Below are 17,912 nucleotides of genomic sequence, written 5' to 3' on the forward strand. Positions count from 1 at the left end.
AGCACTAAGACTACATTTCTGTTTGTCCAGTTTTTTACCAGAATAAATAAATACCACCATCTGAACAAGCCAATCAGACCTGTCCCTCAGCGTGATGTCGCACAGGGAGCAGTCAACCCAGATGTTGCAGAAGGCCGCCCATGCCGAAAGGAAGGTAGCTTCCTGTTGAGCAGCCATCGCTTCTATCGAGGGAGGGGGCGGGGCCAGCAATAACGTCAGCCAATCAGAGCGGCAGCTCATGTATAAAGCTATTTTTATGTTCATGACCCTAGAGCCGTCTGTTTCATTAGAGGTGGGTGTGCAGCATGAGAAACCAAATGAGTTTTGATAATAAAAAAAAAAGGAAAAAAGGAGGACTATACCCCTTTTAAAACAGAAAATAATAAATAAATAAACAAATAAATAAACAAATTCATAGGAATAAAGAGGGCATGCAGAAAATGTCTTGGCAAGGGGAAAGAAAAAACAACAAAAACATAAACAACAACCGTCAGCCAAAGAGCGGTCTCCTGTGAGAGTGATAGGACATAACACAGCTCATCTGAGCATCCAGCAGTCGCTCCTATCAGGGAAGGAGGTGGGGATGGGTGGGGGATGGGGTGGTAGCGGTGTTGGTGGGTGAGCAGGGAAAGTGGGGTGTGGGTGAGTGAGGGGAGTGGGGGGACGGGGGTTGATGGACTGCGATGTCACCTCCCGCTCTGCGATTTACGGTGTCGGGGCTGCTGACGGGCGCGGGGCAGTAAACAGGCGCGGCGGGGGCGTATTTCACAGCGAGCTGGCTTTTATGAAGAACACCGGGACGGCTCTCCCCGCAGCTCCGCCCGGCCCGCCGTGACGGATGGGGAAAGACGCATGACAAGCTTCATCATTGTTTGTAAATCTTAACTGTTCCCGCTCACTAACTCCAGAAGGCAATTTTGCGGAGACAGCGGGGTGTGTGGAGGGGGGAGGGGGGCAGATAGTGAGGGAGGGAGGGAGAGTGAAAGGACAGCGTGGCACTCCTGAAGGTTATTTGGATGGCGGTATTTGGCCAACTGATTAGCCCTATCCTAGACCGGAGATAAATTCAATATGGGGGGGGGGGCGTCAGGTGGGAGTGGGGGATGTAAGGAGGGGTTGTTTGGCAGCTGTGTGTATAGAAAGAGGACAGGTTGGTTTCAAGTGCACAGTGAGTTTCTCTTCATGTCCTGACCTGGAGGTGCATGTAATGTCACACGAAGAACGGTTCCTGGACGGGAAGGAGGAGGTTTGGCACCGTCCTGATTTCATACTGTAACAAATTTGCCAAAACTAAAGAGTTAAAAAAAAAAGAAAAGAGGAAAGAATAGAAAGAATAGACACAGTCTCCTGGCGCTGGTTCCCTACATTCTACCATAGCATGTACACAACAAACAGGAAGTCAGAATTCATGTAGTAACTTGAGGCTCTGTAGAAAACATCCACTGTTTCGCAACCACTTGGTTTATCAATACGGAGCTACACAATACGGTGCTGCACTGCAGATCTCTTTTGTAGGTAAGATTAGGACACACACTAAACTGGACAATGCCAAGGTTCTTCATTTGGCTGTCACAACCAGCAAGCATACACATACACACACACACAAGTAAACACAATATTCCAGGAAATACATTTCCCATGCAATACCACAGGCGTAGAAGGTTTTTTCACAACTGATGTTTTCTGCTCAAACACACAACACACAAAGCCGACAGTGTTCACACCAGTTGGGTGCTGCTCACACTGGCACAGTGACTGGGTGATGAAATGAAGGCTGAACATTGCCTGCGTGGTGCTGATGAGGGAGTCGCCTGACTAGATAACGAAGGCAGGCAAGTCTAGATTAGAAGATGGTCAGTCAAACCAGTTCATGGTCCAGAAGGCTCCGTCCACAACCCAGTGATCACATGATGACCTAAATCAAGTCCCGTTTGTCCCCACACTGCTGCTATAACTCATCAGCACTAGAATCTACATGATGAAACAAGATACAGATTCAAAGAGAAACACCGGTGGCCATGTCTTCCGGCCTGCCAGAGTGCCAGTTATATCCTTGTCATGCCCTGAAACTGCAGTGGAAATGTATTCAAATCAATCAACGCTCAAAAACTGCACAATACAACAAACTACAAACAACAGTCCATAGCGGCAGTCAGTTATGTATGCATGTCTATTCTGTTGATAGTTAAGCTGGTCTACATGTTTGGCCAACAGGGTGTGGCAGTATTAAGAGTAATGCCTGGCGTCTGGGTGGCGTGGCGCGTGGCGGTCTATTCCGTTGCCTACCAACACGGGGATCACCGGGTTCAAATCCCCGGTCAGGCATCCCTACAGACACAACTGGCCGAGTCTGCGGGTGGGAAGCTGGATTGTGGGTATGTGTCCTGGTTGCTGCACTAGCGCCACCTCTGGTCGGTCGGGGTGCCTGTTCAGGCGGGAGGGGGAACTGGGGGGGAATGGTGTGATCCTCTCACGTGCTACGTCCCCCCGGTGAAACTCCTCGCTGTGAGGTGAAAAGAAGCAGCTGGTGACTCCACATGTATGGGGGAGGCATGTGGTAGTCTGCAGCCCTCCCCGGATCAGAAGAGGGGGTGGACCAGAGACCGGGACGGCTCTGAAGAGTGGGGTAATTGGCCGGATACAATTGGGGAGAAAAATCCAAAAAAAAAAAAAAGTCATGTCTGATGTTTCCACGTCAAGTTGGTGACACAACTGTAAGATGTAACCCACAGACTATGAGAGCACAGCCGTAAACTAGATGGCCGTGTTGTGCATCCTGTCTACAGGAAAAATCCCATGTTGTTTACACTCTCACATGCACTGGTATCAATGGCAGTGGAGAGAATAGCTTTTGTTGGATGAACAAAAAGAGCACATTTTGCTGGGATTACTGGAAAGCAGAATATTAGATGAGATGGCCTGGAGAGCCCATGACCCAAATTCGGATAAGTGGCTTGGATAAAGGATGGAGGGTCTGGAGACCACTGAACAGGTTGCGACAGAAGGACGGGGAATGCGCCACATTTGTTTGCCAATGCAAGACATTGATGAACTGCTGGGTTGCTGGCACTAGAGACACGTAGCAGATTAGTCACCCACGCAAACCACTCACAGCTCTTGCAGTATCCACGTAGCTTCGACACACAGCTACGTTTTGGCCATGCGGGAACCTTCTGCATAGCTGCATTGACACCATAGAGACCTACTGTGGCACTATGCCATCAATTCGATGGGGAACCGTAAATCAGCCACTAATAAGTGAGTAATAAGAGTAATAAAAGACCATCTCTCAACAGGAGGCCTTGCTCAGGTTTAAGCTCCCATCTAAGCGAGGATCAGACCTCCTGCAAGTGCCCTTGAGCAAGTCACTGAGCTTCCTGGTAGTTCTAGTAAGCATGCTCTGTCCTCTGACCTCCATGTGGATAAGAGATGGGGCAGGCAAAGAAACACCATCTCCTAACAGGATCAATCAAGTATCTTCCATTTAATGTATTTTTAATGTATTTCTAGTCTTTCAGTGGTACTGTAGCAGGACTGGATCCTGTCATGCAGTGATACATAATTTTATCGTCTCAATGATAACGAAGATCTAGGAGCTAAAATTTCTCCCAAAATGAAGTCTGACATATTTGAAGGAGTGTTATATGAAAACTAGTTTTGGTTTGATATTATACTTTGACATCCCACATATTGGACCACCTGCTGAGAGGTTATTGTCTCGTAATGGTGCATGTCGCATCATGGCACACGGGCTGAGGAGGGACCCTCACAGGAAGTGGACAGGTGAAAGTCATTAACAGACACAGACCTGAGGGGAGATGTGGGGTCCTGCGGTTGCTGGCGGGTGGATTTATTCACTGAAAGAAGGATGTTGACGAAAAGGACACTCCTCCCCTATTTCCCACATGACAATAACAATGGATAGTAACACAATGCAATAGCCTTGTGTTGTGTTGTGTTGCCTTGCGTTGTGCCTGGTCTACCACTTCACTTCATCAGCTCTTCCCTAAAGAAACGACTGCTTTGGCAAACTAGCTGTACTCAACTTCAGTGAGTTTACGTGGAATGGAATATTTCCAGACAGGGATTTGAAGGAAAAGGCAGGCATGTCCACAAATGTACACATGCAGGGGACAGGGACAGGGTATGGGACAGGTACGGCGTATGGGACAGGTATGGGGTATGGGACAGGTACCGGTATGGAACAGGTACGGGTATGGAACAGGTTAAGGGTATGGGATAGGTACGGGGTATGGGATAGGTACGGGGTATGGGACAGGTACGGGTATGGAACAGGTACGGGTATGGAACAGGTTAAGGGTATGGGATAGGTACGGGGTATGGGATAGGTATGGGGTATGGGACAGGTACCGGTATGGAACAGGTTAAGGGTATGGGATAGGTACGGGGTAAGGGATAGGTACGGGGTATGGGACAGGTATGGGGTATGGGACAGGTACGGGTATGGAACAGGTACGGGTATGGAACAGGTTAAGGGTATGGGATAGGTACGGGGTATGGGACAGGTATGGGGTATGGGACAGGTACGGGTATGGAACAGGTACGGGTATGGAACAGGTTAAGGGTATGGAACAGGTTAAGGGTATGGGATAGGTACGGGGTATGGGATAGGTATGGGGTATGGGACAGGTATGGGGTATGGAACAGGTACGGGTATGGAACAGGTTAAGGGTATGGGATAGGTACGGGGTATGGAACAGGTATGGGGTATGGAACAGGTACGGGTATGGAACAGGTTAAGGGTATGGAACAGGTTAAGGGTATGGGATAGGTACGGGGTATGGGACAGGTATGGGGTATGGGACAGGTACGGGTATGGAACAGGTACGGGTATGGAACAGGTTAAGGGTATGGGATAGGTACGGGGTATGGGACAGGTATGGGGTATGGGACAGGTACGGGTATGGAACAGGTACGGGTATGGAACAGGTTAAGGGTATGGAACAGGTTAAGGGTATGGGATAGGTACGGGGTATGGGATAGGTACGGGGTATGGAACAGGTATGGGGTATGGAACAGGTACGGGTATGGAACAGGTTAAGGGTATGGGATAGGTACGGGGTATGGGACAGGTATGGGGTATGGAACAGGTACGGGTATGGAACAGGTTAAGGGTATGGAACAGGTTAAGGGTATGGGATAGGTACGGGGTATGGGACAGGTACGGGTATGGAACAGGTACGGGTATGGAACAGGTACGGGTATGGAACAGGTTAAGGGTATGGGATAGGTACGGGGTATGGGATAGGTATGGGGTATGGGACAGGTACCGGTATGGAACAGGTTAAGGGTATGGGATAGGTACGGGGTAAGGGATAGGTACGGGGTATGGGACAGGTATGGGGTATGGGACAGGTATGGGGTATGGGACAGGTACGGGTATGGAACAGGTACGGGTATGGAACAGGTTAAGGGTATGGGATAGGTACGGGGTATGGGACAGGTATGGGGTATGGGACAGGTACGGGTATGGAACAGGTACGGGTATGGAACAGGTTAAGGGTATGGGATAGGTACGGGGTATGGGATAGGTATGGGGTATGGGACAGGTACGGGGTATGGAACAGGTATGGGGTATGGGATGGCAATAGAATGATTATTGCCAAAAGTGCTGTATTTTAAAATTGGTAAACTTGCCGAAGCATATGATATAATCAAATAGCATATAAAACCAACTAAAGAGGGGCACCTGGGTGGCGTGGCGGTCTATTCCGTTGCCTACTAACACAGGGATCGATGGATCGAATCCCCATGTTACCTCCGTCTTGGTTGGGCAGCCCTACAGGCACAATTGGCCGTGTCTGCGGGTGGGAAGCCGGATGTGGGTATGTGTCCTGGTGGCTGTACTAGCGCCTCCTCTGGTCGGTCGGGGCGCCTGTTGGGGGGGAGGGGGAACTGTGGGGAATAGCGTGATCCTCCCACGCACTATGTCCCCCTGGTGAAACTCCTCACTGTCCGGTGAAAAGAAGCGGCTGGTGACTCCACATGTATGGGAGGAGGCATGTGGTAGTCTGCAGCCCTCCCCGGATCAGCAGAGGGGGTGGAGCAGAGACTGGGACGGCTCAGAAGAGGGGGGTAATTGGCCGGATACAATTGGGGAGAGAAAAAAAAACAAGTAAAGAGAAGAAGACAGTCAACAATAAGACATCAAAGTCCACCATGAAAATCACAAATTAGTTTCCCAATATTTTTGTCTCTGAGCTGTAATTTCCACTCTCCTTCTCTCACGTCACACGCTGCTGTAACTCAAGTTGCCTCGCCACTCACTCAGCCTGGCTCTTATCTCCCCCACATGACACGCAAGCACGCACGCATGCAGGCTTCCAAGCACCACCACCGTTTACCAAAACACATTGAGCAACGCAAGGAATCAGATGGGCCGATATTCAGAGTCACCAAGCGAGGCCGATATCCAGGCCGCCTTCGTCAGCAGACGCGCTTCGGCAGGAACCTCATTCAACAAACACTCACTGCGGGAAATATGTAAGAAAATGACAGACACCTTTAGAGACTTGGAGATTACAACGACCATGGCAACTCGTCGGCCGGGACACAGTAAACGGGGACGTAGCTGATATCTCACGTCTCTGTGTTGACAGCTCTGTGCGGATGTGAGGGTCTACAGATACTGAAGGTGGTCGCGTATTTGTGAACTCGGCATTGATCCACCAAACTGAACATGCTTCCATCTCACTAACATGGTGAGCTAGATAAGTTGTCAGAGTAGTTACAGAGGCTCTTTCACCTTTTAAATACAGGGACTCTTGATGATATCGGGGCTGAGACAATGTCGTGCTCAATATTACTGGTTTCTGAAACAAACAAACTGCACCATCAGGTAGCATGGTGTCCAGTAACAATCACTGACACACATGCTAACACATGCTAACACATGGGAACGTGTTGCTGCATTCTCTAAGCCAGGTCGAAATACAAAATCCTCTAATAAATATCTTCACTTACAGGGTTTTCTTTTTGTTTTTGGGAAGTTTATGGCTCTCTTGACTGGAGAGCAGGCCTCCCTTATGCCCCTTTTCCACTGCATGGTACCGGCTTGACTCAACTCAGCTCTACTCGCCTTTTTTTGGTTTTCCATTGGGGAAAAGTTAGGGATGGTATCTGGTGCCAGGTACTTTTTTTGGTACCACCTTCATCGAGGTTCCAAGTGAGCTGAGCTGAGACTAAAAGGTGACATGAAAATACCACTATAAATAAATAAATGAATAAAATATAAATATGTGTATATTTATTTAAATATAAATAAAAAAAATTTTAAAAAAAACAACAAAACGAAACTAGTCAACACGCCCAAAAATGACCAGTGGGGCTTTGCCGTCAAGGGGTACTCTCTGCAGTGGAAAACGAAATCCCCAAAAGTAAAGCGAGTAGAGTCGAGAGTAGAGTCGAGCTGAGCCAGTACCATGCAGTGGACAAGGGGCATTAGATGTACTCAGCCACACTCTTGATAAAGTCTGGATGAAACTGGATGGGGCCTAATAGAACAATCTGTGTGTGTGTGTGTGTGTGTGTGTGTGTGTGTGTGTGTGTGTGTGTGTTACTCACAGGCTGCTCTGGTGTCAGAGCAGGTGTTGTCGTCCAGGGTGAGGATGGGTGGCATGCTGGCAGGGGTGCCCAGGCCCTGCCTCAGGTAGGAGGCCGCTGAGTAGTAAGAGTGCATGTGGTACTGGGAGGACGTGTTGTGGCTGGACAGGCGGCCATCGCCATTTGGCATCTGCTGCTCACGGGAGCACATTTATACACACATGTACACGCACGTGTACACACAAGACAGACACAATTATGTTAATAAGTTGCAGTGACAGCATCCTATGCATACAGTACACCCTCACACAGGACTGGAGGAAATGTAACAGGTACTTCCTGATAGTACAAAGCGTGACACAATTCATTCTACAACTCAAACTCTATTTTCTTTTTTTTTTTTCTTTTCTTTTCTGTGACGGACTGTTGGCAGTGGCGGCTGGTGGCACTAGGGTGCCGCCCCCTTCAAATATCAAGAGATGAAAATCTACTTACACATGTTAAATATAATTTAGTTGTATAATGCAAATAATGATGAAATAAAAGTGTTGTCAGTCTGTGAGCGCCTGTCAGCAGCATTAAATATTGGTTCAAATGGTATTTGGTTGATTTCTGTCTGAATACATATACTTCCTGGGTGAGGGGCGCCGGCCAAACGATATCTTATGTAAGCCCTCAAACTTGTGACGAGCAGGTGACCTGAGGCTGCTGTCTGACTGGTGTCTGCAGGTTTTCCAGGGGGCGCAGTTCTGTGCACCCCAGACACGCCCACTTTTATTGGCAGGGAATTGGTATTGTTTTAATATTTTTTGATCTAATGTGATTGGACAATTCTCGTGGCTGTCAATCATGTTCACACCCACCACCACGCCTCGTCTCGACTGTCAATCATCCACCGTCTACCAACCTTGATAAAATCTATAGGTTACATTGTCCTTCTTAATAACTCTGTGACTGTGTGGACATTAGAGCAGCTGTCAGGTGTGCTGCACCAAACTAAATTGCCCCCCCCCCAAACATTTTTAGCACCAGCCGCCACTGACTGGCGGCCTGTCCAGGGTGTCTCCCCGCCTGCCGCCCAATAACTGCTGGGATAGGTTCCAGCATCCTCGCGACCCAAACTGGGACAAGCGGCTTGGATAATGGATGGAGGTACATGACGTACTTTATATCTATCGTACTCGTAGTAAAATAATATGCGGCCTACTCAAAGCTGTGAAATAATAAATATGTAACAAGTCTCAGAAGGTTCATAAGAAAAATGTTGTCAGATTTTAATGTTCCTTCTTCATGTAGGGAGACTCTACTGATATGTAGACCTGGCTTGATATTTAAACGGTGCATCTCTTAAGACTAAATATTAGCTCAACTATATTCTTATGTCCCTGCTGAAAACAGCAAATACATTAAAAAGCAACGCCTTATCAACCGAATCACACGGGTTTATATTTTAACCCCCAAACTGTTTCTCTTATTTGTCTGTCGAATCGGCCAAGGGGAACATCTCTCCTCTGCAGGCAACGGCGTACCGGTCTGATCTGACAGAGGGGAAGACGGATTGGGGGGGAGGAGAAGTGCTGGTTGAATTCACAGGCTGCAGGACCGATCTTAAAAAATGGATTGCAACAAGCCGCCGTGGCTTTCTCCAGTCCTCGGCAAACTTCAGAACGAGCTGTTTACTCAGCAGCAAGGCCTCGCGGAGGGTTTTCAATTTCACTTTTATGGAATTTGATTTCTGTCAGCCTGTAATATGTCACCCCGTATTGTCCACACCATCAATTCCCCGACAGCTTTATAAACTGTTATTTAAGCTACACCCAGACCTTGTATTAGGCCTTGACAAATACAATAGAGATTGGAATTTGGAGAATGCACCGAGCTTGCTTTTTTTTTTTTTGGAGACGCGCAAAACAGAACGTGCAGTCTTCAGTGAAAAGCTGCTCGCGTACGAGACAAGTTTTGTCACGCTTGCATAAAATTAAGACGAGTAAACTATAGACAGTGGTACTTCCACACACAGTGACAGAAGGGCTAAAGTTGTTTCGTATGACTAGTATACAAAAGTGTTTTCAGTGTGTGTCGTGAATGTGTTTACTATTTAAACAGTGGAACATCATTCTCATCTGCACACGGTCGCTTACTCATGTTCATCTGGCAGCACAAACTGCAACTGTTGTGAACGTGCTTATTATGCAATAGCTGACTACATCTATTTGTATACAATTAATTTACTCTCAATCGACTTTACATCCATACATACTATGTACGTATCTATATACAAATGTACATACATATATATACACATACATACATATTATATATATATATATACATCAGCACAGATACAGGAAAAACGTTTTAATGCATTGCAGTGCATTAAACTTTTTTCCTGTATCCATGTTGATATTCCGCTCATTAGTTGAGCTCTTATAACACCATTGACGGTTTTGGGAAAAAAACGCTATATATATATATACACACACACACACACACACACACACACACACACACACACACACACACATATACTATATCCATCCATTATCCAGGGATGCTGGAGCCTATCCCAGCAGTCATTGGGCAGCAGGCAGGGAGACACCCTGGACAGGCTGCTAGGCCATCACACAGCCCCCCCCCCCCACACACACACACACACATTCACACTTAGGGACAATTTAGTAGAGCCGATTCACCTGACCTACATGTCTTTCGACTGTGGGAGGAAACCAGAGCACCCGGAGGAAACCCACGCAGACACGGGGAGAACATGCAAACTCCACACAGAGGACGACCCGGGACGACCCCCAAGGTTGGACTACCCGGGGCTCAAACCCAGGACCTTCTTGCTGTGAGGTGACTGCGCTAACCACTGCACCACCATGCCACATATATTTATATTCATATAATATTATCAATAACATATATATTATCATAAATACATTTATATATAAATATATTATAAATATAAATATAAATATATATATATATATATATATATAGAGAGAGAGAGAGAGAGAGAGATAGAGATAGAGATAGAGATAGATACGGTCATTTATAAATATACAGTCTTAAACGGGCCCTGTGGTGGACTGGCGAGCTGTCCAGGGTGTCTCCCTGCCTGTCGCCCAATGACTGCTGGGATAGGCACCCTGCGACCCTGAGTAAGGATAAGCGATTTGGATAATATTTGAATGAATGAATATATATATATACGCTACCGTTCAAAAGTTGGGGATTACCCAAACAATTTTGTGTTTTCCATGAAAAGTCACACTTATTCACCACCATATGTTGTGAAATGAATAGAAAATAGAGTCAAGACATTGACAAGGTTAGAAATAATGATTTGTATTTGAAATAAGATTTTTTTTACATCAAACTTTGCTTTCGTCAAAGAATCCTCCATTTGCAGCAATTACAGCATTGCAGACCTTTGGCATTCTAGCTGTTAATTTGTTGAGGTAATCTGGAGAAATTGCACCCCACGCTTCCAGAAGCAGCTCCCACAAGTTGGATTGGTTGGATGGGCACTTCTTGCGTACCATACGGTCAAGCTGCTCCCACAACAGCTCAATGGGGTTCAGATCTGGTGACTGCGCTGGCCACTCCATTACCGATAGAATACCAGCTGCCTGCTTCTGCTCTAAATAGTTCTTGCACAATTTGGAGGTGTGTTTAGGGTCATTGTCCTGTTGTAGGATGAAATTGGCTCCAATCAAGCGCTGTCCACTGGGTATGGCATGGCGTTGCAAAATGGAGAGATAGCCTTCCTTATTCAGAATCCCTTTTACCCTGTACAAATCTCCCACCTTACCAGCACCAAAGCAACCCCAGACCATCACATTACCTCCACCATGCTTAACAGATGGCGTCAGGCATTCTTCCAGCATCTTTTCATTTGTTCTGCGTCTCACAAACGTTCTTCTTTGTGATCCAAACACCTCAAACTTGGATTCATCCGTCCACAACACTTTTTTCCAGTCTTCCTCTGTCCAATGTCTGTGTTCTTTTGCCCATCTTAATCTTTTTCTTTTATTGGTCAGTCTCAGATATGGCTTTTTCTTTGCCACTCTGCCCTGAAGCCCAGAATCCCGCAGCCGCCTCTTCACTGTAGATGTTGACACTGGTGTTTTGCGGGTACTATTTAATGAAGATGCCAGTTGGGGACCTGTGAGGCGTCTGTTTCTCAAACTAGAGACTCTAATGTACTTATCTTCTTGCTCAGTTGTGCAACGCGGCCTCCCACTTCTTTTTCTACTCTGGTTAGAGCCTGTTTGTGCTGTCCTCTGAAGGGAGTAGTACACACCGGTGTAGGAAATCTTCAATTTCTTAGCAATTTCTCGCATGGAATAGCCTTCATTTCTAAGAACAAGAATAGACTGTCGAGTTTCAGATGAAAGTTCTCTTTTTCTGGCCATTTTGAGCGTTTAATTGACCCCACAAATGTGATGCTGCAGAAACTCAATCTGCTCAAAGGAAGGTCAGTTTTGTAGCTTCTGTAACGAGCTAAACTGTTTTCAGATGTGTGAACATGATTGCACAAGGGTTTTCTAATCATTAATTAGCCTTCTGAGCCAATGAGCAAACACATTGTACCATTAGAACACTGGAGTGATAGTTGCTTGAAATGGGCCTCTATACACCTATGTAGATATTGCACCAAAAACCAGACATTTGCAGCTAGAATAGTCATTTACCACATTAGCAATGTATAGAGTGTATTTCTTTAAAGTTAAGACTAGTTTAAAGTTATCTTCATTGAACAGTACAGTGCTTTTCCTTCAAAAATATGGACATTCCAATGTGATCCCAAACTTTTGAACGGTAGTGTATATATATATATATATATATATATCAACACGGATACAGGAAAAAAGATTTTAATACATAGCAGTACAGGCCTGTTTCGTGCATCTCGCACTCATCAGCTGCTAAACTTTTTTTCCTGTATCCGTGTTGATATTCCGCTCCTCATTAGTCGAGCACTCGCAACAACATTGAATTTCAGAAAAAAAAGCTATATATATATATATATACATACACACACACATACGTGTGTATGTCTGTGTGTGTGTGTGTGTGTGTGTGTGTATATATGTAAAGTACATAGGTGAGTTGTCAGTAAAGTTACTGACAGTCAAAGACAAATTCCTTGTACATTTGAAGCATACTTGGCCAATAAAGCCAGATTGTGATGTACCACAGTAGGAAAATGTCTTGGCATGTGAACCATGCAGCTTTAAAGATGCTTGTTTACTGGAGACTTTATTAAAAACACTATCACCTTTTTACAGGTGAGCAGACCGTAGAAACGTATAGGGGGGAAAACTTAAAGGTTTTCCAAAACCAATCATTTTCCTCTTTCCAACTTGTTGTGTACCCAGTACACAACAGCCGTCATGACACCAAACCAATCCCAAATACTGCAGCACGTGTATGAAAAATATATTTCTGAATAAACTGAAGCATTACAAACACAACACAGCGCCATGTGGCTAAACCTTTACAAATCATGCACCACAATCCACTTTCACTGCAACCCTCGTGTCACTCACTTCTCTGTAAATGACTCACCGAAAGAAATGAGCTGCAATACAGGTCCACTGACAACCAAACCACAGCTCTACCGTTTAACAACCCACATGTCTGTGCTGTGGTTAACACTGTGACTGTGTCTGTGCTGTGGTTAACATTGTGTCTGTGCTGTGGTTAACATTGTGTCTGTGCTGTGGTTAACATTGTGTCTGTGCTGTGGTTAATATTGTGTCTGTGCTGTGGTTAATATTGTGTCTGTGCTGTGGTTAATATTGTGTCTGTGCTGTGGTTAATATTGTGTCTGTGCTGTGGTTAACATTGTGTCTGTGCTGTGGTTAACATTGTGTCTGTGCTGTGGTTAACATTGTGTCTGTGCTGTGGTTAACACTGTGTCTGTGCTGTGGTTAATATTGTGTCTGTGCTGTGGTTAACATTGTGTCTGTGCTGTGGTTAATATTGTGTCTGTGCTGTGGTTAATATTGTGTCTGTGCTGTGGTTAACATTGTGTCTGTGCTGTGGTTAATATTGTGTCTGTGCTGTGGTTAACATTGTGTCTGTGCTGTGGTTAATATTGTGTCTGTGCTGTGGTTAATATTGTGTCTGTGCTGTGGTTAACATTGTGTCTGTGCTGTGGTTAATATTGTGTCTGTGCTGTGGTTAACATTGTGTCTGTGCTGTGGTTAACATTGTGTCTGTGCTGTGGTTAACATTGTGTCTGTGCTGTGGTTAATATTGTGTCTGTGCTGTGGTTAATATTGTGTCTGTGCTGTGGTTAATATTGTGTCTGTGCTGTGGTTAACATTGTGTCTGTGCTGTGGTTAACATTGTGTCTGTGCTGTGGTTAATATTGTGTCTGTGCTGTGGTTAACATTGTGTCTGTGCTGTGGTTAATATTGTGTCTGTGCTGTGGTTAACATTGTGTCTGTGCTGTGGTTAACACTGTGTCTGTGCTGTGGTTAACATTGTGTCTGTGCTGTGGTTAATATTGTGTCTGTGCTGTGGTTAACATTGTGTCTGTGCTGTGGTTAACATTGTGTCTGTGCTGTGGTTAACATTGTGTCTGTGCTGTGGTTAACACTGTGTCTGTGCTGTGGTTAATATTGTGTCTGTGCTGTGGTTAATATTGTGTCTGTGCTGTGGTTAATATTGTGTCTGTGCTGTGGTTAACATTGTGTCTGTGCTGTGGTTAACATTGTGTCTGTGCTGTGGTTAACATTGTGTCTGTGCTGTGGTTAATATTGTGTCTGTGCTGTGGTTAATATTGTGTCTGTGCTGTGGTTAATATTGTGTCTGTGCTGTGGTTAACATTGTGTCTGTGCTGTGGTTAACATTGTGTCTGTTGTGATGCCGACTGCAGTTTTTCTAATTGCTTTTAAATCTGAACACCTTCTTCAGATGGTTTTCCTTTCTTTCCTTTTTGTTTTTTAGATCCCCCCACCTTTTTCTCCCCGGCCAATTACCCCACCCTTCTGAACTGTCCCGGTCTCTGCTCCACCCCCTCTGCTGATCCGGGGAGGGCTGCAGACTACCACATGCCTCCTCCCATACATGTGGAGTCATAAGCCACTTCTTTTCACCTGACAGTGAGGAGTTTCACCAGGGGGACGTAGCACGTGGGAGGATCACGCTATTCCCCCCAGTTCCCCCTGCCCCCTGAATAGGTACCCGATCAACCAGAGGAGCCGCTAGTGCAGCGACCAGGACACATACCCACATCCAGCTTCCCACCCACAGTCACGGCCAACTGTGTCTGTAGGCAGCGGCGGATCTAGAGATTTTTTCCTGCGGTGGCAAAGGGGTGGTATGAGGTTCAAGGAGGGGGGCAATGGACATTATTCTAAACGTATTATTATTCAAAACTCGGATTTCATCGAATGTATTTTGTTCTCTACTGTTTGAGATGAGTTTGGTGCGGGTCTCATTGACCTTCACCATGCATGTACATAAAATATACTTTAAAAACGTATTATCTGATTTATAAATGGGGTGGCAGCTGCCACCCCTTGCCACCCCGTAGATCCGCGCCTGTCTGTAGGGACGCTCGACCAAGCCGGAGGTAATACACGGATTCGAACCGGCAAGCCCCATGTTGGTAGGCAATGGAATAGACCGCCATGCCACCCAGGCACCCCTGTATCAGGGATTTTATCCGAGATTAAATTCTGGTACCAAAACCAAGATAAATAAAAGCAAAATGGCTTGATGTGCTGCAGTTCTGTTACATGGGAGCCTGTATTTCTATAACGGTGACCAAAAAAAAAAAAAAAACAAAACAATATCTCAATCATTTTATCCACTGACCCCAAACTAATGGCCCAAGTCTGCACTGTTCAACAAAAGTAATGGATCGGCATTCAGTATCAGCTGATACTTGAAAATTCCTATTCTGAGTCGGTACCGATGGTGAAAAAGAGATAACGGGTGCGTCCCTAAACTAAGATATGACACCTGATGCATACATCTGATACATACGATACATCTGCCCTCCTCTTCATACTAGCCTGCTACTCTGCTGACTCCTGGGAGGGCTCCCTTACCTCCCTGAAAAGGCATCTCCTCTTATCGGGCACATTCTCACGTCTGCGAGCTCTCTACGCCACCCTCATATTATCATCTACCACCTGCATCACGGCCAAGCCCCACTGAGCAGAGAGCAGGGGAGCGAGATGGCCCCCGCCTGATAAGGACCACAGCGTTTCCTCCGGGTTTCCTTCCAGCACTGAGTCCAAGTGATTTCAGCTCCAGTCTCGTCAGTGCTGGATTCGTTTCCACTTGCAAGTTCCCTCTCACCGTAGCTTCGCCGAGACAGGTCTTGACTGGATGTCACCGATTCCAAAACTATGCCTACATTAGTCAAGAAATCAGACTGGACGCTCACCGTTTCGTTAACGGCAGCTATTTCGCTATGACTAAGATGATCATTGCTAATATTTTTTGAAAATGTGATTAAAACCATGGCCAATAGTGGTGATGATTTCAGAGGGGGGGAAAAAAACACTTGGAAATGCTTTCCTCAATCAATCAATCAAGTTGTATTTTATATAGCGCTTTTCTAGCTGCAACAGCCACTCCAAGTGCATTACAATTAATTAACTCACACTCACACTCACACACACACACACACACACACACACACACACCGATGGCATGTCAACTACGCAAGGTATATGCAAGGTAAGGTATGCAGAGTATATATTCCGCAGTAACATTAGCATTCTGACTGAAATTAAATGCTACAGTATTGTCAAAGTACGACAGTTGCTAACTGTGAAAAGTGAAATTGTGGTAAACACTTATACACAATCGGTCATGTGACCCTACGGTTCTCTGTTAGTCTGTTTCAGGGAAGGTTTGCATATATGGGTGTTAACTACTCGTGATGAAGAACGAATTCTGACTGCAAATCTATGCCTCTTTTGATGCATCAGTTTAGCTTAATATTAAGTTTTGCACGTGTGAAATTGATTTTACTTCTGGGAGCTGAATGAATTCGCTTGCATGTTGTGGGTATTAAGACAAGTTACAAGAGACAGAACAGGACACACGAACAGCATCTTAAGGTCTCCGCAACAGCAAAAGCTTAACATCTACTTCAGTTCGGATATATATATATATATATATATATATATATATATATATATATATATATATATATATATATATATATATATATATATATATATATAAAGATAGATGCAGGACTTTTCCTACATCTGAATATTCCTTAATATTCCGCTCATTTGTTAAGCACTTTTACCAACACCATTGGTAGTTTCCGGGAAAAAAACAATAAAGATATATATATATATATATATATATATATATATATATATATATATACATATGTAGATAGATCGACAGATAGATAGATATAGATAGATAGATATGTATAGATAAAGATAGATATAGAGTTTATTTATATAAATTAATAAAAATAAATAAAACAAGGTTAAATAGATCATTTATTACTTAAATGATAACATTTCTGCAGATGCTTTTCTGGGCTGCAGCTCCATGTGTGTCTGTGGCACAGAAAAGCAGAATGTTACCACTACCTCACAAATGAGCAACTGCTCCATGCAGACGCGTGAAAGAGGAGCCCGTGAGTCTGAATTTCAATAACGGTAGCGCTTGGCCTTCCCAACCTGACAACTTCACTGAGAACACCAGACCCCAATCATAATTCATAAAGGAGGATGGCCAAATTATGCACAAACGCACTAGCTGATTAGCATTAATGCACGGCTCTTGGATCGAGCGTCGGGGGGGCATGGCGGTTTGTTCCGCTGCCAACAGACAATACCATTAACCTTTGCAATTCAGGCTGCGCTGCGTGCCGGCAGGTTAGCGGAGGCAGTGACCCCAGAGAGCCATGCGGCTCGGTCTGGAGGCTGAGCCGGTGTAACAAAGCCCCATCATGAAAATAAACCACCTCACTGGAGAGCGCTGAAGAAATATAGACCTAATTTGCTCCACCAACAAGCTCCTCTCGTCTGACACAACAGAGATACATTTGGGTATAAGTCAGTGGGAATATATGTGTGTGTGTTTGTGTGTGTGTGTGTATTTAGGTAGGAGTCTCTGTGTGACATCTCACTGCTGTGTGAGTAGGGTACCAGTTTGAAACAAGGCTGTATGATCCCTCACATGGTTTTTATTTGGCAAAAGACAGAAAACAATCAAAATGACTGTTCCCATTAAAATACTAAATGAACGGATCAAATTTACCTTGAAGGTCTGGTCAAATGTATGAAAACAATTAAACATCACAACTATTTCTAGGGCCTTTACAATAGCTAAAAATGTAATTTTTT

General features: G+C 45.1%; 1 protein-coding gene across 1 annotated transcript in view; it reads right to left on the reverse strand.

Moving 5' to 3' along the window:
* The window catches only part of dmrt1 (doublesex and mab-3 related transcription factor 1), a 54,281-nt gene that overhangs the window by 20,810 nt on the left and 15,559 nt on the right, over positions 1-17,912 (reverse strand). The window contains exon 4 of the mRNA XM_056293052.1: positions 7,585-7,753. Coding sequence (XP_056149027.1) covers positions 7,585-7,753 — 169 coding nt within the window. The remainder of the gene's footprint in view (positions 1-7,584; positions 7,754-17,912) is intronic.

This window comes from Lampris incognitus, chromosome 1 (genome assembly GCF_029633865.1).
Source record: "Lampris incognitus isolate fLamInc1 chromosome 1, fLamInc1.hap2, whole genome shotgun sequence".
Lineage (NCBI taxonomy): Eukaryota > Metazoa > Chordata > Actinopteri > Lampriformes > Lampridae > Lampris > Lampris incognitus.